This window comes from Harpia harpyja, chromosome 20 (assembly GCF_026419915.1).
Source record: "Harpia harpyja isolate bHarHar1 chromosome 20, bHarHar1 primary haplotype, whole genome shotgun sequence".
Classification (NCBI taxonomy): domain Eukaryota; kingdom Metazoa; phylum Chordata; class Aves; order Accipitriformes; family Accipitridae; genus Harpia; species Harpia harpyja.
The window spans coordinates 13,326,226-13,347,983 of NC_068959.1; the positions used below are offsets into that span (position 1 = coordinate 13,326,226).

The 21,758-nt window shown below is 38.6% G+C and overlaps 1 protein-coding gene across 1 annotated transcript; it reads left to right on the forward strand.

Moving 5' to 3' along the window:
* Positions 1–207: 207 nt before the first annotated feature.
* On the forward strand, positions 208–19,571 carry ADRA1B (adrenoceptor alpha 1B). Its single transcript, XM_052772007.1, has 2 exons — positions 208–1,635; positions 18,469–19,571. The coding sequence occupies exons 1-2, from the start codon at positions 663–665 to the stop codon at positions 19,029–19,031; spliced, it is 1,536 nt and encodes a 511-aa protein (XP_052627967.1). The 5' UTR covers positions 208–662; the 3' UTR covers positions 19,032–19,571.
* Positions 19,572–21,758: the final 2,187 nt, after the last annotated feature.

Genomic DNA, 21,758 nt, shown 5'->3' on the forward strand with positions numbered 1-21,758 from the left:
CCCAGTGAGTATATTTTTCTCAGATAATGAAACTGTTTTTTTTAAAAGGTTTCCAATCCAGATTTATGTGGCAAATGCTTTAATTAAGATTGATATATTCCATTTGTTTAGCTTTCAGATTTTGATGTGGAAGTTTTAACTTGAACTGCATTGCCCTCTAGCGCTGTGACGGGGCCAGCCGCAGTGATGTCACTAGCACATGCAGCGTGAGCACAGCCAGCCAGTTCATGCAGAGCTGCCTAAATGCTGACAAACCCTTCTTGGAGACGCATGTCACAGCAGCTAGACAGGGGCATCCTTCCAACAGAACCACAAATGCACAAGGGAAAACAGTAAACCTGTCTTTTATTGCAGGATCGTCATGATCGAAACAGCTACTTTCGAGCTCCAGCCAAGACTTCTGCCTGCTAATTTCTGTTTAAACAAGTTCGTATGAGAAATTAAGCAAGTTTGAACAGCCTATTATTCCTGACAGGCTTCAGAGGACTTCACGCTGTGCAAGTTTTATGTGCTCATGGCTGACAGCTTGCTGGGGAGATGAGTTCACAATCTAAAGCTGGTCGGGGCTTTGCAGCAACTTCTTGGGTAGAGAGATAACTTTCAACTGAACTCAAACCATCTGCGTGTTGTGCAAGGGATCCAATCATAACTTGCTATGGAGGATGATTTTTAAGATGAATACCTACCTTGGCCATAAATCCAATTCATCAATACCTGGATATTTGAAAGTGTCTGCACTAAATAATGGCAATCTTTCTGCAAACAACTCCAATGAGACAGCAAGCAATCTGGATTCACCTGCCTTGGATATCAGTAGGGCGATAATTGTGGGGCTTATCCTAGGTGCCTTTATACTTTTTGCTATTATAGGTAATATCTTGGTAATTCTCTCTGTTGCTTGCAATAGACATTTAAGAATCCCTACAAACTATTTCATAATTAACCTCGCAATAGCAGATTTGTTGCTGAGTTTTACTGTCCTTCCATTCTCTGCTACACTGGAAATCCTTGGCTACTGGGTTTTGGGGAGGATATTTTGTGATATCTGGGCAGCTGTTGATGTTCTATGCTGTACAGCTTCTATTTTAAGTCTATGTGCAATTTCTATAGATAGATATATAGGGGTACGTTATTCTCTCCAGTATCCAACTTTGGTAACAAGAAGAAGGGCAATTTTAGCTCTCCTAGGTGTCTGGGTCCTTTCCATGGTGATTTCTATTGGGCCTCTTTTGGGCTGGAAAGAACCAGCACCCAAGGATGATAAAGAGTGCCGCATCACTGAAGAACCATTCTATGCTTTGTTTTCTTCCTTGGGGTCATTTTACATTCCTTTAATCGTCATCCTCGTGATGTACTGTCGGGTCTACATAGTGGCAAAAAGGACTACTAAAAACCTGGAAGCTGGGGTTATGAAAGAAATGTCCAACTCCAAGGAGCTGACTTTACGGATTCATTACAGGAACATTCACGAGGACACATTAAACAACACCAAATCCAAGGCTCACAATCCCAGGAACTACTTAGCTTTCAAACTTCTTAAATTCTCTAGAGAAAAGAAGGCAGCCAAGACACTGGGAATTGTGGTTGGCATGTTTATCTTGTGCTGGCTACCTTTCTTCATTGTTCTGCCACTAGGTAAGTTGGTAATCAAGGGATTAGAAGGGGAGGGGGAGGAAGAGGGTTAGATGTTTACTACAAAAATATCATAGAAAAAAATCAGATGAATGATATGTAGATATCATTTTGAGAACTGCAGTGAACAGATGAAAGGAAGGGAAGTGAAAGTGATTTACTTCTGATGTTGGCTTTTTCAGAGAGTCATGCTGAAACTTTGTGAAGTGTGCAGCCTGCAGAAAGTCTGCTCATCTGGTAGTGCTTCTCAGTGATGGGGCAGATGTCAAATCAGGGGACAATATCTTCAGAGTTTATATATTAAATCCCCCTTTATGGTCTTTGCACTGAATTAGGTTTCAGAAACATTTTTATAGGATGCTTTAACAAAAATCCTAGATAAGAACGCAGAATGCGATAAGAAGCACTGAAATGTTCTCGTTTTAGTTTACTGTTACATGTTTGGACTATAATACAGTAGGTCTTCTGGCATTATCAGGTGTCTTAAATGGAAATGAACCTGATCTAATGATGAGGTGCAAAACTCCCCTGAGCTTTGGGAAGCTGAAAAAGTTCTAGTTCTCAGTTCAAACATCACTGATCAAATCCTAAAAGCAAACACACAAAGCCCACTGATCCCCACAGAAAGGTTCTCATTGGTTTCAATAGGTCTTACTTAGTTCAGGCATTTCAGAAGATTGCCATGTGAGGTTTTGGCAGCCACTTTGTTCACTTTCAACTTTAAAATATTATTAAAGCATTTGATGTAGCCCTTTGTTTGCTTTTTTGATTTGCTCTGTGTTCCCAAGTCCTTCTGAAATTTGCCTGTATTGTCTTTCATACTAGCACTACCTCTGAAGCGGAATATCTCAAGACATTGAATTAGTAAGCTCTCAAAAATATCTGTCCAAAATTCATTTCTCTGAGACACAGACAATCTGGCAGCCTAAATATGGAAAGAGATGGAAAAAGAAAAGGGAGAAAAAGCCTTTATTAATGTTCTGAATTCGTATTTACTTAGTTACCTACCAAAACATTTCTAATTGAGTGGTAAGCGAATATTTTTAGAGACTGTTATAGAAAACCAAGCTGAGTTCAGCAACCTGGCCTAGTGAAGTATTATAAAATTATAATTTCAGTGAATGTGTAATACCATTTAGACTAGAATCTTTACTGCAAGACAACTACTTAAGCTATTGCAGAGCAACTTCATAATCTCTAGCTTATTGTATCATAAACTTAAAAATCTTTATGATTCAAGATCTGCATAAAGCTAACGTTAAGGATGTGAAAAATTCCAAAGAGAAGGAAAATTGTGAGCAAAGTTCTCTTTGGCTACTGAAGTTTAAGCCCTTGTGCTGGCTCTTAAAGAAAGTTTATAACACAGAGCAAGTTTCCAACCATTGCAAAAATGCATACCTGTGGACAGAAATATATTTTAACCACATTGTACCAGTAGTAGTACTAGATATGTAGCTAGTAGGTCATGATCCCCTGATAAAGTAGATTCCCTCCTTGATTTTGTATTACTGAAGGAACTCTGGAGAAAAAAAGCAAATGTGAATGCAGTAGAGCATATCCTTAGCTAGCAAAAGCCAGTATAGCTACTGATGCTGTCAATGAACACAGATGCAGACCAGTCCATTAAAAACATCATGGTCACAGGGCAGAAGCAATGTGAGAAACAATTAAGTTTCCTGAAAGAGTGTCAGTTTTCCCTTTGAGAAGTTATTTCAAAACTCCTGGTCTTTCCTGGGAGGTTTAATGAGTCGTTGCTTAAGACACCTGAGTGGAGAATGTATTGCTTGTCACAATACAATTTTATCTTTCATATAAATTGTGTCCAAGACATCAGTGAGGTGACAGGCTGCGAGCCTCCACCACAACACACTGTGTGCTGGTAGAGGTGCTGGGTGGGCTGAAGGGCTAAAACCACTGCTGTGGCCTCTGACCCAACACAGACTGAGTGTCTGTAACCCCCAACACGCTCACTTGAGCGCTGTGAGCACTTGGTGCCCCACAGAGCTGAGGTTCAGAAAGAGTTACCATTGCGTTGGTTAGAAGAGTGAAAAAACCAGCATCTTGGCATTGCAGTGTAGCCTGCTGGCTCTCCAGTCTTCTGCCTAGAAATCCTTTCAGGGGCCCAACTCTTAACTGACAGCCTTTAGTCTAAGAAAGGGGGAAAAAAGGTATACATAGTACCCAATATAGTATCCACATGCATTTAAACAGTAGGTACTTGCCCTTTGTTTTGCTGACTAGGAATAGGGCTGGTTTTGTTCCTTGTCCCTGATCTCTTTTTTTAATTTATTCAGCACACTCCAGAACCTTGGATTTTTCATCTCTGTGTATCAGTGCAAAGTTAATTAATGATGTTAGGCATGACTAAAGCATCGCTCACTAAAACAGGTGGGGAAAAGACTTTTTCCTGACATGCATAGTGCAGCCACCCTAACTGGAGAAGAGAATACAGCAGTGGAGAAAGAAAGACTTCTTGCTGAGTGCTGCATTCTTCATACCAGTAATCTTTTGCTTTGTGTCTTGAAGTCACAAAATTAAATGAAATGCTATTAAGAACCCTTACAAAAAGCACACAATCGTATGAAATAAATTTCAGTGATAAGCAAACTGTAGAATCCAAAAGGTACTGATGATTTACAAAACCCTCCATAGGTGCCCTGGACTGCTTTAATCACAACCCACTCACTCATCAGTGTAGGACTGCAAACTGCAATACCTTTTCTGCTACTGAGTCCAGATTAAATACTTACCTTCACTTTACCGGAAGGATAGGCTTCTTCCTTAGCCTGTATTTTTCATACCTTATATTTGCATCATTAACCCAAATCATACCCTCACATCTGCATCTTTACTGTTTTTTGTTGCTCCCTGTTTCACTCAGTAATGCCATGACTCTGGAGAATGGCGTTAGCAGAGCAACTCTGGATTTCTGAGGATCCAACCACAAAACATTTGACAAGTCAGTAAACATTCTTTCTGCAACACCCCAACACCACATCTTAACAAATCTGCTTATATATAGAAGAGTTTCCTTCATGTTAAGTGTTCTCAGCTCTTCTACTAGTTTCCCAGACAAAATTATAATTCTTCCACTCTAGCATTTCCATACATTCTGCAGCTACCCATTTTGATATCCCAGACAAAGGGTTATGGCATCAGGTGGCAGATATATACTGGGAACTGATGAGGTGCTGAAAGCAGGGATGTTGCTTGAATAAATATTCCATGACAAAGGAAAAGAAATAATATTAACACTCACAGATTGTTTTTCAAGCAAGAATCAAAAGGCTCTGCAAGGAAAGCCCTCTGACAGAGCTCTGTATACAGCTATGGAGAGCAATTACAGCACTGGCACTATGACGTACTGAACATCATGACACAATCAGCACAAAGAATGACCCACGATCTCTCTTTGCAGGACTGAATCATGCAGCCTTTAGTGTTAAGCACCTGATGATGCAGCAAAACTGGTATCAAAGAGAATCATGTGAGAAATTTGGTTTTATTCCAGTAGCTACCAGATATTTTTTCCAGATAGCAGTAGAGCTATAGAATATCCTTGTTGTGCACATTCGTAAATGCTCCATGTCTGTAAACAGTTGTGGTGCCACTCAAAATTATTTGTGGTACAGCATAAAAAATAAAATGAAGACGTGTCTTTGAGACAACTTCTTGTGCCATAAATTCAGTGACTCAGCTTTGAAGAGTAAATATCTTGCTTCTTTAAAAATGTTTTTCTTCCCCCTCATACAAATCCTTTCTTAGGCATCAGGACTATATTAAATATGCATTGCTGAAAAACACTGAGTAAAATAGATTATTTTTATGTAGATACTAGAGCCCTGCAGAAATAAGGTAACACTCATTAAAACTCCCTCCTTTAAACAAAGGAATATCCAATTTTATGCCAATGCTTTTATTTTAAAAATGAACCCAAAATGAAGGATCATATGTTTCCCCCTGGCTACTAGGTAAAAGTTTAGTCTCATTCCTGTTAATTAAGATATCAAAGTGGCTTGCCAGTCTTCTCCCAGACACACACTCCCAACCCCCCCCCCCCCCAAAGGGAAAACTCAGCACCTCCAGTACTTTAACCAACTTTAACTAACTTCCCCAGCCCATTGCTTAACTCCAGTGGAGATCAGCAGAGCATTATTTACTTCCCAGTTCAGAGCCTAACTCCCCCCCGCTCCCACAAAACCTGTGATCTTATGCACTGAAGTCAGAAACAAAATTCTTGTAACTTAACTGGCAGTGGGATAAAGTCCCAAGAGCCTCATAATGAAGATACAACTGTTTTGACTATCCTTATATATTAAGCTTTTGAAACCTCTCTATAAAATAATAAAAAGAACATAAAATATTCTTCATGCTACAGGTCAGCCAATACGAAATTTTTCTTAAAATAAAATGTTATTCAAGTACAGTATGTAGATTTATGTTACATCAGGCCAACCTCTGCTACACCAAGAATACCAAATTAGGCCACTTAGTTTCCCATGGGAAACACTTCAAGATGTTAGGTCCAGTGCTGTCAATGCTACTGGGTTCTGCTTTCTGCAAGGCTTTAGGCCTGGTTTGTCTTTCATCTCATTTTGGTCTTGCCCCCTCTTCCCCTCTCTAACTAGCCTAGCTCTCTAGATTTGATGCCCTCAAGTTAATAGTTATACAGAATTTGGACAAATTAATGATATATGTGGCAATCTGACCCTCTGCCCATTTGCAGGTCAATCTTTGGTACAATGTTCAACTGCACGGGTGATAGCAGGAACCTTCTCCTCCTATTTTCTAGCCAATTCCTGTAAAACTAAACATCATAAGGTCATTTCTTGACCAGTACAGCATGTTTCGTCACACGTGGAAGACTAGATTATTTCAAGATGATTCATTTTACTACTAAAATAGCATCCCTTAAGCCCTGGCTTAAGCCTTTTCATTTGCAAAGGATGCCAATTATCAGTTACTTAAAGAATTCTACTTTTTAGAACAAAACGATTTGTTATCAAAGCAGATGAAACTGCACAAATTCTGGGGTACTTCCTATGCAGGCTTTTGATTTGCAGGTCAGAGGAACAAAGGGAAATCTTGAAGTCTTAAAAAACAAGTATGCAAAGCCATACAGAAAAAATACAAAGAAATCAACTCATGTTGACTATTCAACCTTAGGGATGGCAGCAACTCCGGTGATCAGAAAGCTCCAACGAAAACAAAATTCAGGACTGAGCCACTGGGCAGCAATAGGAAATCTCAAAACTATTGAAATCAAAGACAAAAGAGAAGTGATAATTTCAGAGGAAACACTGCTTTCAGTATCCAGCATCCAGCAAAGCAGTGGACACAAGGTCCTGATGCCAAAGGCATTTGTAAACACGTGCTATTGCTCAGGTTGGTAGTCATAATGAAAGCATTGAGTAAAGTTATACATGTGCATATGGTCCTAAAGCATTGAGGCCATACCTCAGGACCTCAGCTGCATGTTCTTTAGCGTACCTATCTGTGAAATACAGACATGAACAAAAAGTGATGGGTTTTTTAGTATCTTCATTAAAGTCCTTCTCCATTGCCCATGGCAAGATTTTGAGCTATATTGATGGGCTTTGAAGTGATACCTAGAAACTGAAAAGCAATAACCATCAGTCTCTAAGTAACAAAAGAGAAAAAAATATAATGCAAGTTCATACAATATCTTTGTAGCTGTGTTACTTAATTCCATGCTAGAGTCCTGTTATTTACCAATGATGTCCAGGCAGATCACCTCAGTTATAAGTCAGAAGCGAGAAGGAGAGAAAAAGACACCAAAGCATGCCCAGTAATTGGAAGATATTCAAGTATAACAAATGAAATGTCAGCAGACTTAGATTAGTTTTTCTAGGCTCCCTTAATCAGCTAATCCTTTGCAAAACAAGCATACGCTTAGCCCATATTCTTTCTAGTTAGCAAGCTGCAAAAGTCTGTAACTCTTTTGGACAAAATAATAATAACAATAACATCATGTTTCTGACCCTATCTACTGTCAGTTTTAGAGTACCAAACAAGATTCTTACTAAAATTGATCTTGATTTTATCATATTTATGTGGGGGCAACACAATTCAAACACAAGTGAATTCTCTCTGTGGTGTAAGTCATCATAGCTATTCTGGATTGAGAGGTGGTAGACTAGTATGCAAGGATATATAGGGTTTGTGTCAAAAATGTAAGTGCTTGATGGAATTTTTCCATATCTCGTATATTTTCCATATCTTGTATCTCCATATTTTGTTACTCAATATATACTCAGAATTTTTGCTAATATGACAACTATGAATGAGGCATGAAAAACCTTAATCCTGTTGCTTTTTTTTTTATTGTTCTTTTTTAAACCACAGCTTTCCTCTTTCTTTTTCTTTCTGGGCTGGGCAAATAAAGCTTCTGTCTGTCTTTTCAATTGCTCTTCTAAATACCAACTTGCAAATTGTCTGTTGTACCATAAGGTTTTAAAAATAATTTTAAACTCTCAAAGCCTTATGCATCAACACTATCTTTTGTATGATGCTGTAGGAAGGACAGTCATAGACTGCAGACCAGAGCAGGATCTCTGGAAATGATAGACTATCTCTTAAGTTCTGCCTATCAATCAGAGACAATCTTACTGTGCCAGGAGTACCAGTGTTAGTAGCTCTGTGGTTAAATACATAGGCACTGTCCCTTTAAAAATGCAAATATAGCTACTCTGCTTTGCAATTGCTTGTAATATAAGAAGGTGTAGCAGTTCTGGGTTTTAGTAAAAAGATCTGATCCCTATGTGTACTACAACCTCCATCAGCAAAGCTTCAAGGGAGGTTAAGTCCTGGTTTTATTTTGGCCATTCTAGACAAGTATTTTTGGAGTCTTTAAAAAGCTCTCAAATTTGAGCCATTGTGAATGAAGTTCATGCAGGTCTCATAGAAGTGATTTGTTCATCTGAAATATGAGATACCCTTTATGAGAGAGATAGTGTGAGTGACAAGAAATAGTTAATTTTAATTAGGATAAGAAAATAGAAACAATAACCTTTCTCAGCCGATGAGACAGCAAGGAAAATGTTTTCCTTAGGCTTTGCTCTTACTCATGAACATATACATAAGGGGATGTGCTCTTTATGGGCAGATTCTGCACTTGTGTATGTCTGCTATTTTCATTTGTCTGCTTAAGCACTTGTCTATACAGGATCAGGCCTTAGATTGGTAGGAGTTACTGAGTTTAGTCAATACCAATAATGTATTAGTTTGCAAACATTTATTTCCCTGTTTGAATGGGATGGAGGAATGAGTATAAACCACTTTTAACCTGTCAGGACAGTTAGGGGAGATTTCTCTCTGTGACTTCCTTGACTCAACTGGAAAACAGGAAAATGAAAGACTCAAGGGCTGAGGACTGGTTGAATGATACCTTCATTACCCCTCACAACTGCTGGCTCACTGTAGGGCCAGAAGGCTCCAGCAAAGAGAATCCCACAACTGCTATAGGTAGTTCTAGAACATAAATTCCTCACAACCAGGACACTTTTCTTAACAGCTGGCCTAGATCTTTGGGCGTATATGTAACATACATATTAATACAATGAAAAATAAGAACAGCTGTACTTGCAACAGCATCGTGTTTGTATTTCTATTTCTCCCACATTATTTTGTGTAATATCATTGTCTGGTCAGTTACTCCTTATTTGATATTTCTCCTTCCTTAACAGCGAAGTGCTTTCCCCAACACACACACACACACAAGTTACCCACAAACACAGGAGTGCATGTTGGTGACAGCAGGGTTACCGTGATTCCCATGGTGGCCGCCAGCCTGACAGCCACTGGGATATGCAGCCCAAGGCATCCCACAGAGACTCCAACATGCTTGAAAACCATAACCAAATGCTAGCCATCTTTCCTTTCATTTTCCTTACTGAATTTTATTGTTGATTTTGGATACTCTTCCTATTTCTCAAGATCTTTTTTCACTGTTATCCTAACCGTCTTCTCCAGAAGGCCTACAGTCCCTCCCAGCCTGACCAACCCTCAATTTTAAAACCATACTTTCTATTTCATCCTCTACTGTTTGTAAACTGTGGGGGGGTTTCCTATATTAAATAAGTCCAGGGGAATGTAAACAAACACTGAATGCTGGAAGGAAAGAAATCAGGAGCTTTAGAAATCCAATTAGCTTTAAAACCTTGGCATGCTGACTTGGTTAAGCATGTGGTAAAAAGGACCGCAGAAAGCTTAAAAGACAAACACATCCTTTCCACATTCTCTAAACTCATACTCATAACAACTCTGGTCAAAGGCAGCTTATTACTTTTACAGGGAGAATTTTACTAGCTATACACATATAGCATTTGAGCTTTCCCTGTTCATTATTAAGTGGCTGTAACTCAGCCATTAGCAGCTACCAACAGTTACGGCTGCAGCAGGAATTACAGCTTGAATTGCAGGGGAGAAGCGGAGGTTCCCAGCCAGGCCATCAGCAGACATCAACTGCCTAGCACTGGGAAAGTCTCTTGCTGATCACATTACATATTTGGTCAAATCACTTTTCACAGGCAGGCTGAGTTCCATCGTAAATCAAATTTCTTGCAAAACTATACTCATTTTTGCAGAAGTTGTCTTCTCAAGAACAGATTGAGAGACAGGGTTTGATATTGTTGAAGCTTCCTGTTTTTCATGTTTCAGAACTCATTTGTTATCATTGTGTATTTTGCAATGCTTTTCATCACTACAGCAATTTTTAAAACATTGGAATTTTCTTTTGTGTGGAATGTTGAAAAGTTGAAATTTAACTCGAGTCAGAATGACTCCAATCTGCACCAAAATAGAATAATTCTCTCCTCTGAATGAGGGAGGATATGTTTGCCTTCCAAGGTTACCTTAACTATTTAAATTTGACCAGACTTTATAACAAAACTTCCAAATACTTATTACCGATTCTCTACCTTCTCTCCAGAATACCCCCACTCAGTGTTTCAAGTTTTGAAACACTTCATTTTCTACTTGTTATGAATAAAGACAAGTAGTTTCAAATTTTATGGCTTTTCTTTAATCTTAAGACAATGACAAAAACCTGTGCAGTGAACCTCTCCTTCTACCCCATTATTGTTTCACGACATATTTTATTGTAGCTAATTTGCTATTACTGGAATATCAACTGACACACAGTGAAGTACGTAAAGAACTCCAGACTATTTTGTTTCAAAAAACCGAAATGTTGTATTTGTTCCAGTAAACAGGAACATACACTCACCCTAGGTTGGCTCTTATCTAAGCAAAACTGGATTTAAAAGATTTTGAAATGTAATTTTTTGAAATGGGCAGAAAACATAGCACCTGATAAACCAAAACTCATCCATAGAGACTTTTTCTCCTTAAATCCAGGAAATTCACAATACTCCTGCTCAACTATTATCTAATCTAAGTATCAAATACTTGATTCTGAACAGAACTGATGATTCTATAAGTAATTTAGATACTTAATTGATATCAAATACACAACTTATTAAAAATGGATGTTTAATTAATAGAAAGTCAATTATCACAACATAAAGTGATTAGAAAAGAGATTAGCAGTTGGAGTTAAAAACTAAATTAGACATAAGGAGAGTAGAAATAAATATTTAAACATTAATAGGAAGAAAGGAAGTAAGTAACTGAAAAGTGAACATGCCTGGATGGAAAAAGAAAAAGCAGGGATATTAAAGAGAAGGCAGACAGTAAAGGAGAATGTGCTTAATTTTAAATTTAAAAATCATTAATATTTTAAAATTTTCCTCCCACTGAGTACAAATAATAAATAATGGCATTCTTGAAAATACACACACAGAATACCATCTCCCATGAGGATGACTCACACAAACATTAACGTAGGATGTAAAATTATTCAAATGCCCCTATCAGATGCAAGCTGCAGCATATTGGGCTGTATAACAGGAACGGAGGCAGTAGATGGAGCAAAGTGATTATGCCCTTTTACTCAACACTCATTAGACCGTGTCTGGAGTACTGCATCGAGGCAGGGGAACACAACGATAAACTGGAGTCCAGTGGAGGCAACCAAAACAATCATGAGGCTGGAGCACCTTGTGTGAGGAGAGGGTGAAGGAACGGGGCTTCTTCAGCCTTCAGAAGGGAAGGCTTCAGGGGACCTAATGCGGTGTTGACCCTGCTTTGAGCAGGGGGCTGGACAAGAGACCCTGTAACATCCCTTCCCACTGCAATAATTTTGTAATTCTATTAAGTTCTTGGCTTTCAGTCGCATCACGTATAAATATATATATATTCCTTGCATGAAGGATGAAGGGAAGAAATATAACCACAAAATGGAACCCAGTGATATTTCACAAATGACTGTCATCAGAAACAACTGTTGGTCACTTATACATAGTTACTTCCTTTGTGTGGCAGGAAGTAGCACACAGAGCAGAATGGCACAGAGATATCAAAGGCATTTTCAAAAGTTTTAGCTCATAAACATTATCTTATATGTTATTTTTCAGATTTAAACTCCAGCTAATCACTAGTATCTCATCACCTTGCATATGCATACAACTGGAGTAGCGAGTTTTCTCCCTTCTCCTGGACGTAGTTTGGGGGTTTTGTCTGATTGGTTGGTTGCATTGGCAGACCTAATTTTGATGTTAAGTTCTTTCTTCCCTAAAGTGGAAGTGGAAACTCAAACATGTCCTGTGTATTATACTTTTGTCAAGAAGCTCGCCAGCTATTACATTAAGGATCCATAAATAGAAGGTCTTAACTTTCCCATCCTCCTTTCTCTACAAATACAGTGGTCAGTTGTGAGAAGTAGCAAAGGAGCAGATATTTAGATGGAAGAAAAACAGCAGAGCAGGAAAGAATACGAGACAGTAGAGAGTGTGTGTGTGTATGTGTGTGTGTGCGTGCATGCGTGTGTGTTTTTCCTCTGCAGAGGGCTACATCAAAACCTCCTTCAATGAAGAGTTTTCCTTAATTAAGAGTATTGGGATTAAGCCAGTCCAGATTTTCCTGCTGCTCACCCTGCTATTTTAAGGGCTCTTCCAAAGACCACTGAAGTCCTTATGAGCCTTTACAAAGGCTTTCAAAGACTCCCACTGACTCCAGTGGACTCTGAATTTTAATGTCTCAGTGATGTTCTGGACAGATATTCTGCAGAATATGTTAAGACAATTAATATGGCAAATTGTTTCCCACAATGTTCCCTAATTTCACTGAGGGTGCTTTACTTACTTTCTGTGTAATAAAGCACTCATTATAAAGAACCAGTCAGACCCTAAATGAAATAAGCTTTTACTAAATAAAATACTTCTTAATTTCTTTTTATGATATTTGCTGTTGCTCAGTGTATTTCCAAACTGAACAGCTCTATCAAGTCTGGTGAGCATGGTCAAAAAACAATAAAAAATGATCAAGTTGATTGAGTTTCTGAAATATTTCTGGTTCTCCATTTGTGTTGGACACAGGCTTTGCAAAAACTTCATTGGTGTCAATGGTGCAATCAGAGATAAGATTGCAGTGCTATGTTTAAAAAATCACAGGGTTTAGTGCAGAAAAATAAAAGACAATAGAAAATTTACATTCTCTTAGAGTGAAGCTGTTAAACATGAAGCATCAAGAGAGCAATCAGTTTGAGTAGGGAAGCCGCTCTTGCTACCCCCATCACAAATAAATCACTGAGGAGATAGATAATCATATGTAAAATTTTCCAGCCATTTTGAAAAGCAATCTAAATCAGTACAGGGAAATATTTAATCTGTTTATCAGACTGCGATGGGAAAGTAGTTGGAGATTAAGGAAGGAAATACTAGTCTCATGTTTAGAGAGTGTGTCTAGTAGGCTTAGCTTTATCATTTTATCAAGGTACCAAAATAGCCCGCAGTTGTTTGCTCCTGACAGGTTAATTATGAGGTAAAGCATGTGCGCAGCTAAATAAAAGGTATTGTTGTTAATTCTAAGAACAAGGTAGGGAAAAGGGTAATGTTAAAAATATACAAGCTAATCAAAATATTTTTCATATCTTTATATGGTGAAAGTCAGTGGAGCTTTGCATAATAGTCACCAAATTAAACTATATTTAGAAGTACATGGCATGTATGGCAACATCTGTCTAAACCACCTTCTGGGTAATAAAGAACAGCTTTTCTTCTCTCTGTAGAAAACTCAGGCTAGGATTCCACACAGTGAGGAGGGACCGAATACAAAAACTCAGAAACTTTCTGAAGGCCTGAAGAGAATAAGTGCCCAAATAAGTATCTGTCTTGGACATTCCATTTTTCTACCAGTTAATCCTCAACCTAAATAATGGATATATTTACCAAGGGGATCTAAGACTACATTGTCAGTGGGATTCTAGTACTGCAAATGTAAAACTCTGCTGGGCTGCCAAAACTTAAGCCATAAAGTTTTCCTGATGAACACAGCTATATTCTGCAGAGTTAATCAGACAAAAAAGGAATAGAAGGGATCTGAAGAGGTCATTCAGGGCATCCTCCAACCCAAAAGCTGGATCAGCTATACATAAATCAGTAGACGTGTGTCTACTCTGTTTTTAAGAGCCTCCAGGGTTGGATTTTTACACCTTTCTTAGGCAGTATGTTCCAGAATTTTCCTGTCTTGGAAGACACAAAGTGTTTCCCAATCCATAATCTCAGTTTGTCTTGCTGCAGTTCAAATCACTGTGCTTCATATATTTGCCACTGTAGACATGGAAAAAAATTTACTTTCCTCCTTCTTTGCAGGTAACTTCTATGTTTTTAAAGATGAATTGTCATGTCTCCTCAGTCCTTTTTCCTTCACCATGATCAAAAGTTGTATTACAAAACTACTACATTTCAGAGCATCTGTAGCTTTTGGTGGTGGAGGATCCCTTCATTAGCCATGGATCCCTTCATAGGTGGAGTTTTGCTAGAATCACGTAGTCATCGCATATAGTCTCTGCAAGGCCAGCAATGTATCTGATCATGTGCATCAACCAGTTTCAGTTAATCTCAGGAAATATTCTTGAATTCTTCTTTTTCTTGGGTAGTGGCGAGGGCAGCAGGACCCACCAAACACACTACTTGAATGCACTGTACTACCCACTGTGAGTTATAGTGGTTAAGAGAGTCGTGTCAGGTCTCACGGGTCTCTTCTTGGTAAAACAAAAACTTTCCTACTGGTGAAAATTATTAGCATATGACCTTCAGCTGATTGCTTTACCTTCCCCCAGCTCAGATTGCCCACTGGTAAAATCAGGAGGATAGCACAAAGTCAGGATGACTGACAGATGAAAAGTGCTATCTGAGAGCAAATGAGTCGTGCTCCTATATACAAATTTATTCTCACTGAGACTGCAGTGACCTCTCTTATTGCTAGGGCCTTCTTGGAATAATTGTCTACCTACCACCTGATTTTTGAAAAAAACTAGAAAGTAATAGGGCACTACACCATAGACAAAATTCATAGATGAAAGCCATCTCCCTTCAGAGCAGTTGCACGTATATATATATATTAGGAAGGGTAGAGGAGTTAAGAAGAATTCTATCCAGTTTTAATAAATCAGTCTGAACTGAGAGCAACTAACACACCAGTCTGTAAATCAATGGCTTATTTATCAAATTAATAGTCCTTGTTCAGAAAAGCATATTTTCTTACCTTCTTGTGAAAACTTAATCTACTAGTTTGTGTATAGTTTATGAGTCAAGCAACACTTGCATTGTGCTGTTTGCAGAACCAAGAAAAAGTGGAGAATGAAGTAGTGTTTAATGATGAGTGTTTTCATTAACTCCTTGACACTTATTCCTGAATTTCTTAGTTTCAAAACTTTTCTACTATTGCAGCTAAATGCTGATCTTTATTTTCAAGTCACACTACCACACAGCTTTCCAAACTGATCTATTTCCATATTTTCTGTTAATGACTCGGCTAGGGTCATGATAGCTTTTAAATGATTGATCAGGGCTCGGTGGTTTTTCTAGAATCAGGCCTGAACACAAAGTGCCTCTGTCAGTCAGGGTTGCTATGAGGAAATTCTCTGCTCTTTTGTGTTGCTGCCCTTTAGTATAAGAGCTTTGAAAATGCTTGCTGCAGCTGCTGAAAATGGCCTGCATGTCATTTTTTTCAAACGGCATTTGAAAAACAGATTATCATGAGATAAGCGTAAGATAAGCATAAGCTCCTTACCTTTTTTCCTTAAGGAACACATACTCTTTGAAGCAGTTTACAAAGATTAGCCATTTTTCAACACTCAGCTTTTTACCCTTTTCCCTATTTGGTCTCTTAGTCTTTACTGTATGTAGTTATATTCAGTTCATGTGGAATATAGATTATACAAGCACAACTCATTTATCTACATTGGTTCCCAGTTTTCTTCTCTATATAGCTTAGCTCATTTTATTTGTCGTTAGAGAATTTAACGAAATTTGTCAGTAAACTTCCTTAATTTTTTTTTTTATTTTATTGAAAAGTATACCATAGCATTTACTCTGTCCATATATAAACTGCCCAAAAATATTTAAATCTGGTAGAGGGATGTCCTGTAGATTTTCAATTGTTACAGTATGAGAGAAAGGCAAACCAACTGATCTGGAAAAATTCACCACTGCTCATTCAACATTCACACATAGGAAAAAATGGGACCTCTTTAGCCACTTCACAAGGTTTACTGTGCTTTAAGAGCTAAAACTCATTTATATTTTAAAGGAGAACCAGAAAAATAATTAAGAAATTATCCATATGAGCTCCAAAAAGTTCCTTGTTGTACATAATAATGCTTTGTACTTGTTTTGTAAAGTCACAAAGCTTCTCTTTTCCCCAAACCAAAGGGAAAATATTAGCAATTATTATTTACAGAATGAATTCTGAAAAGGTTTGCAACTGTGCATGTGGGAAATTTTGGAGCATCTTGCTCATCTTGGCTGCAGTTATGAACTGAGATCGACTTTTCCTAAAGCTTTATAAGAATATGACACCTATTTAATGGCTTATTTCATAGAATCACAGGAATTGTCACTGAATCTTTCATCAAAAAGTATGTAACGCTCACAAGACACGGTTTTAAGTGCTTGCATTGATTTGATTTATCTGATGGAAATTTATCAAATACAATTCATAGTTTCTCTGATGTTAGACATGTTGTACCCTGTACTTTCTGCAGTATCAGTCAGGACGGATGTAGGATCTCCACCAGATGGACAGAAGAGGCATTGGTCAAACCCTGCAAATCATTAGCAGCAACAAAGCAGTAAGGGACATGGGTTCAACTTACAAGAGTCTTGCACATGGAGTAGAAGTCAGTAAAGTGCAGGAGTCATGAAACAAATACTATGAACCTTGTAATTTAAAACCTCCATTTTAACCTTAATGGCTAGCCTGTTGCTTAGCTCCAAGGCAATACGTAGAGCTAGTGCTAGCTGGCACGATACCAAAACACTGCCAGGGAAAAAATGTATTATTGCAGATTCACAGGATCTTTCCTGACTCCTATTGCCCAAGTGAAGGGGGGGAAGAGTCTCTCAGATAGCTAATGCCATCTCAGCATCTTATTTGCTCTTCTGAGCCAGCTCACAGACTAGCTGACACACTGAGAAGGGCAGTGGGTGTGTGAGGAATGACACATACTTACCTCCCTTTGGCTTTCTTGTGAGCTAAGGAGACTCAAACCCCTATAGTCAGCACCAGGCCAGCATTGTCATCTAGATAAACAGCAGTATCTACTGTGGCACATAAGAGCTATTTACCCAAGAAGCTAGGAAGTGCTTTTGCATAGTTTTGAGGCCCAAGCTGTGGCCTCTACATTGCTATGAGATGGGAAATATGCCTAGAATCATATCCCTCCCCACTAAAGCATCCTGACAGTCACAACTGACTCAGCTGCTTTCATCGCCCAGGGAATCTGAAACCACACCATTGTAAAAGGTCACTCTTCTCAGAGATGTGACATTCAGGCTTGAATGTCACCTTCCATTTGAAAAACTCTTCAAATCTAACTCCAGTACTTGACATTAGAATTCTCTCCTGAATCACCGCTCTTTGATTACTTGAGCCAGGCACAAAGGTATTTTCCCAGCTGGATAATTGCTGAATGCCTGTTTTGCTTTAAAAATGACATACATTCTTTTATAAAGCCCCGTTTGCTAAATGTAACTGATCATTTGCATGTTTTTAATACTAAAAGTACATGAAATGGATTTCCCAGTATGAATTTTTCATTTGGTCAGCTTCTTTAAGGAAATTATTTGGTTGTGAATGGAAAAGGAAGTATTCATAAAATAACCTCTTTGTTTGGGTTACACCACTTTTATGAATGCCTGAGATATGGGAAGTACCACAATTAACTTCAGGTTTCAAGAGGTTTGTACTATCATAATAAGATAAATGGGGTGATGTTTAGCAGCTGCCAGAGAATGTTTTGGAAGTTATAAGGTGTGTCTGAACACGTTCCTTCCAAGAAGCCTGGGAACAGTTAGATCTTTTTCTTCAAAAATGACATGCGAAAGCTCTTTGAAGAAGGCACATGTGTGCATTGTGCAATAGCTTGGACAATGGAGGTTTGATCTTTCATTGGGATCAACAGATGTTAGTGCAACAGGTGTGTACATATAAACACAAGGACTGCTTTTTATTTTTTAATTCTACATCAATTATGTGCTCCTTTAGCTTTCAGATGGTGGAAAGTATTTCCTTATTAGCTTTAAAAATAACAAAAGTAACATTTTATTACCAAAAGACCAAAAATGAAAGCAACATGCGCTAAAGATTTTTAATAAACAGATTCTAACAGTGATCTGATGGGACATTTACCCTTCCTAAAGGCAGACAAACCAATTATCTCAGATATTGTCTCTGCTTGTTTCTTCTGGACAGGATCTCTGTTTTCGGCTCTGAAGCCCCCTGAAACAATCTTCAAGGTGATTTTTTGGCTTGGCTACTTTAACAGCTGCATGAATCCAGTCATCTACCCTTGCTCAAGCAAAGAGTTCAAGAGGGCTTTTATACAGATCCTAAAATGCCAGTGCCACCGTCGAAAGCAGTTGGGGTGGTGGGCCTACAGCTACAGAAACTGGAATCGGTGCTCCTTTGAACACCCTAGGAAAGACTCTCTGGAAGACAGCGGGAGTTTCCTAAGTGGCAGTCAGAGGACATTATCTTCAGCATCTCCCAGCCCTGGCTACCTGAGCAAAATCACTCACCCACATATGGAGATGTGCACATTCCAGGAATGGAAAAACTCCAGCTCTTTCCTGAGCCCCTTACAGGAAGGCAGCAGACAAAAGGACCCATGCCAGTTCTTTACCTTCAATCTCTTAACAGAACGCAATGGCCATGTTCCTGCTGGCAGCCAAGCTTCCAGCAATGGGGACCATGAGGCCATCTGTGACACCCTGAATGGCAAAACTGACTGTAGAACAAACATGACGCTGGAATGAACAGTCTGTTCTCTTTGTACACCAACCTGTTTGACGTTTAGCCTAGGTGAAGAAATGGACTGGTGCACAATTTCTCAGTATAGCACTAGAAGGAAGCCAGTGAGGAACATGCAGATTTATGTCACAAGAGCAGCAAAGTGTAGAGGCTAACCACATTCCCAGTCAATTGCCAGAGAGGCTACTGAAGCAAAAACAATGCAGAGAAGGTGTCACATAAACCCAGGGAAGTGCATATCCAATTATTTAGCTGTCATGGAAGTACTGTGGAACAGCCAAACACATGTATATAGAAAGAATGTATAAATATGGGGGTGGGCAGGGGAAATGTGTATGAATGTGTGGGTGTACATGTGTGCTAGCTGCATGTATGGATGCCCAAGAGCAGAAGTGAGCAATGCAGTGGTGTTTGTACCTCTCCAGGGTACTAGTTGCCACTGATTTTGCCTGTAAATTCTTATTGTTGTTGTACTTCACTGTACATTAGCACTTTAGAAATGGAAAACAATGTCAAAGATTAAAGTAATTTCGCAACAATTTAAACACTTGCACCTCTTACTGTACGACTGGAATTCAGCCAAGTTCCCTCATCACGATTTTCACTTCAAAATAAAACACTCATAGCGGTTAAGTTTGCCATTGTAGCTCCTAGGATGCTCTTGAATCTCTCTGCAGTTGCTTCCTTTCCATTATTCCCTTATCACCAACATACGTAACTCCTCTATCCTTCATCATGTTCTTTTTTGAAAGGTTGAAAATAGCAGCAATTATGAGAGCTCATAATCTACATTTCAGCACATTAGCAAGTGTCCTGTAAACATACAGGCTACCAGAGGATCTGATTTCTAAAAGCAATACTCATAAATCACTCCAAATACCTCATAAACAGTGTCGTGAACAAAGCACAAAAGAGCACTGACCACTGGAGGCCCAAAACCCAGGAGTCCCTGGTTCTTTCAGCTCACTTTGAAAATAGTATTGCACATTTAGAGGCTTTTACTTTGCCACTCAGACAATAAGAGAAAAAGTCAAAACAAGGGAGCAGTGTAAGTTTCACTGCCATTAATAAATTTCAGCTCAGTACTACAGTACTGTAACAGAATTCCTGAGAATATCTTCTAGGACATTTTAGGAAGTTATTTTCATCTCTTGCCTGTAAGTGTGAATCATGAAACTAATGACTGATTTTTTTACATGAAGTGGTACAAACCGTGAAAATTGTCATTTACTCTGTCCTTCAACCGAGACTTTCCTTATTAGGAATTTTAGTGACTTTTTTTTAAAGCTTGAAACAGAGAATGAGCCATAAACGGACTGAAAACACTTAGGGACAATTTAACAATGCTAGGTCCCAAGGGAGAGCCGTTTCCTTAAATGTTTATTCTCTCATTAAGTTGACAGGGATGGATGTGGCTTGTGGTTAGATGAAATATGCCCCAACTCAGTGAGCAACGATAGGAAAGTCATGTTCCAAGGTCTTCCCATGATCCTGTGTTACAGTAAGAACCACATAAGTATGTTTTAAGTCTTATCCTGACTGAAGTTATGGCCAATCTCCTATTTTAATAATTCCATTTTGATTGTGGGGATGGCCATAATTTCCTCTTAAAAGGACAATGCTTATAAAATTTAGAAGTATTATAAGACAGATAGATAAACAAACTCTTGTTGCTCATATATTGAGGTTGCCATAAAGAATATTCTATCTAGCTGTGATATACTAGTATGAAGCTACCCTCTTTGGACCTCTATATGGCAGAGAACTGTATTTCTAACCTAATGTTATAATTTTTGGACGGAACCTACAGTAGTCTGTCAAACACTTCTGGGGTTTGTAAAGCTTCTTTGAAATTACTGTTAATTGGAAATAAAATTGTTTAATCTAACCACCTGACAGCACACTTAATTTTGAGTCACACATGACTTGTATAGCGTAAAGTAAATCCAAATAATGTTACCCATATTTGAGAATTTCTAAGTGATACTGCAAGGTTTCAGAATAAATAGCATTCCATTACTCTAAAGCCTTTAACTAGTAGCTCTCAGAGACTGATAATTCTTTTAATTAGTTTCCAGTCCTAACAAAGGCTGTGTAATCTCTGATTATCATTTAAACTCCTTAAATAATGACATAATTCTCTAATTACCTATGAAATCATATAGGCTTTTATCCCATACTGAAGTGACCTATGAGTACTTATCATCTTTGTATGTTTTTTACATGTAATGTCACAAAAACTGCAAGGGAAGTTCCCTCAGTGCTTTTTTTAAATCTATAAAAAGAGAATTTCAGCCATTTTAGTACTGAAAAAACAGCCTTCTCTAAACACTGTAATTAATCAGGAGAAGATAATGCATTAACATCATGCTAGTCCATGCCATTTATAATATCCGGTGCCTCTAACCTTATGAATCATATACCAAAGCCCTCAGAGAGCCAAAAATCCCAAGACACATGTCCCATAAGCCTTAAAGAGTGGAGAAGAGAAGGCATTCCACATGCAGACAGTAATATTTTTCCCCAAGAGTTACACTGCTTTTCTGTAAGTTTGAGCTGGGAAGGCTGCTGGACTCTGCAGGGGCAGCAACACGGTCTCATCCACGCGTGCTAGCTTGCTTTCTCTCACAGCCAGCCACAGCACTGCTGCTCTTCCTGTGTCCTACCTTGCGTGGGAGGCACCTTTGAACTGCATGCAAAACATATGTGGCTCAAGAGCCACAGGACTTCTA

Coding starts and splice junctions, on each gene's coding strand:
- ADRA1B (XM_052772007.1), top strand. CDS start 663: ATGATTTTTAAGATGAATACCTACCTTGGCCATAAATCCAATTCATCA. Junction 1,636..18,468: donor CTTCATTGTTCTGCCACTAG/GTAAGTTGGTAA, acceptor TCTTCTGGACAG/GATCTCTGTTTTCGGCTCTG.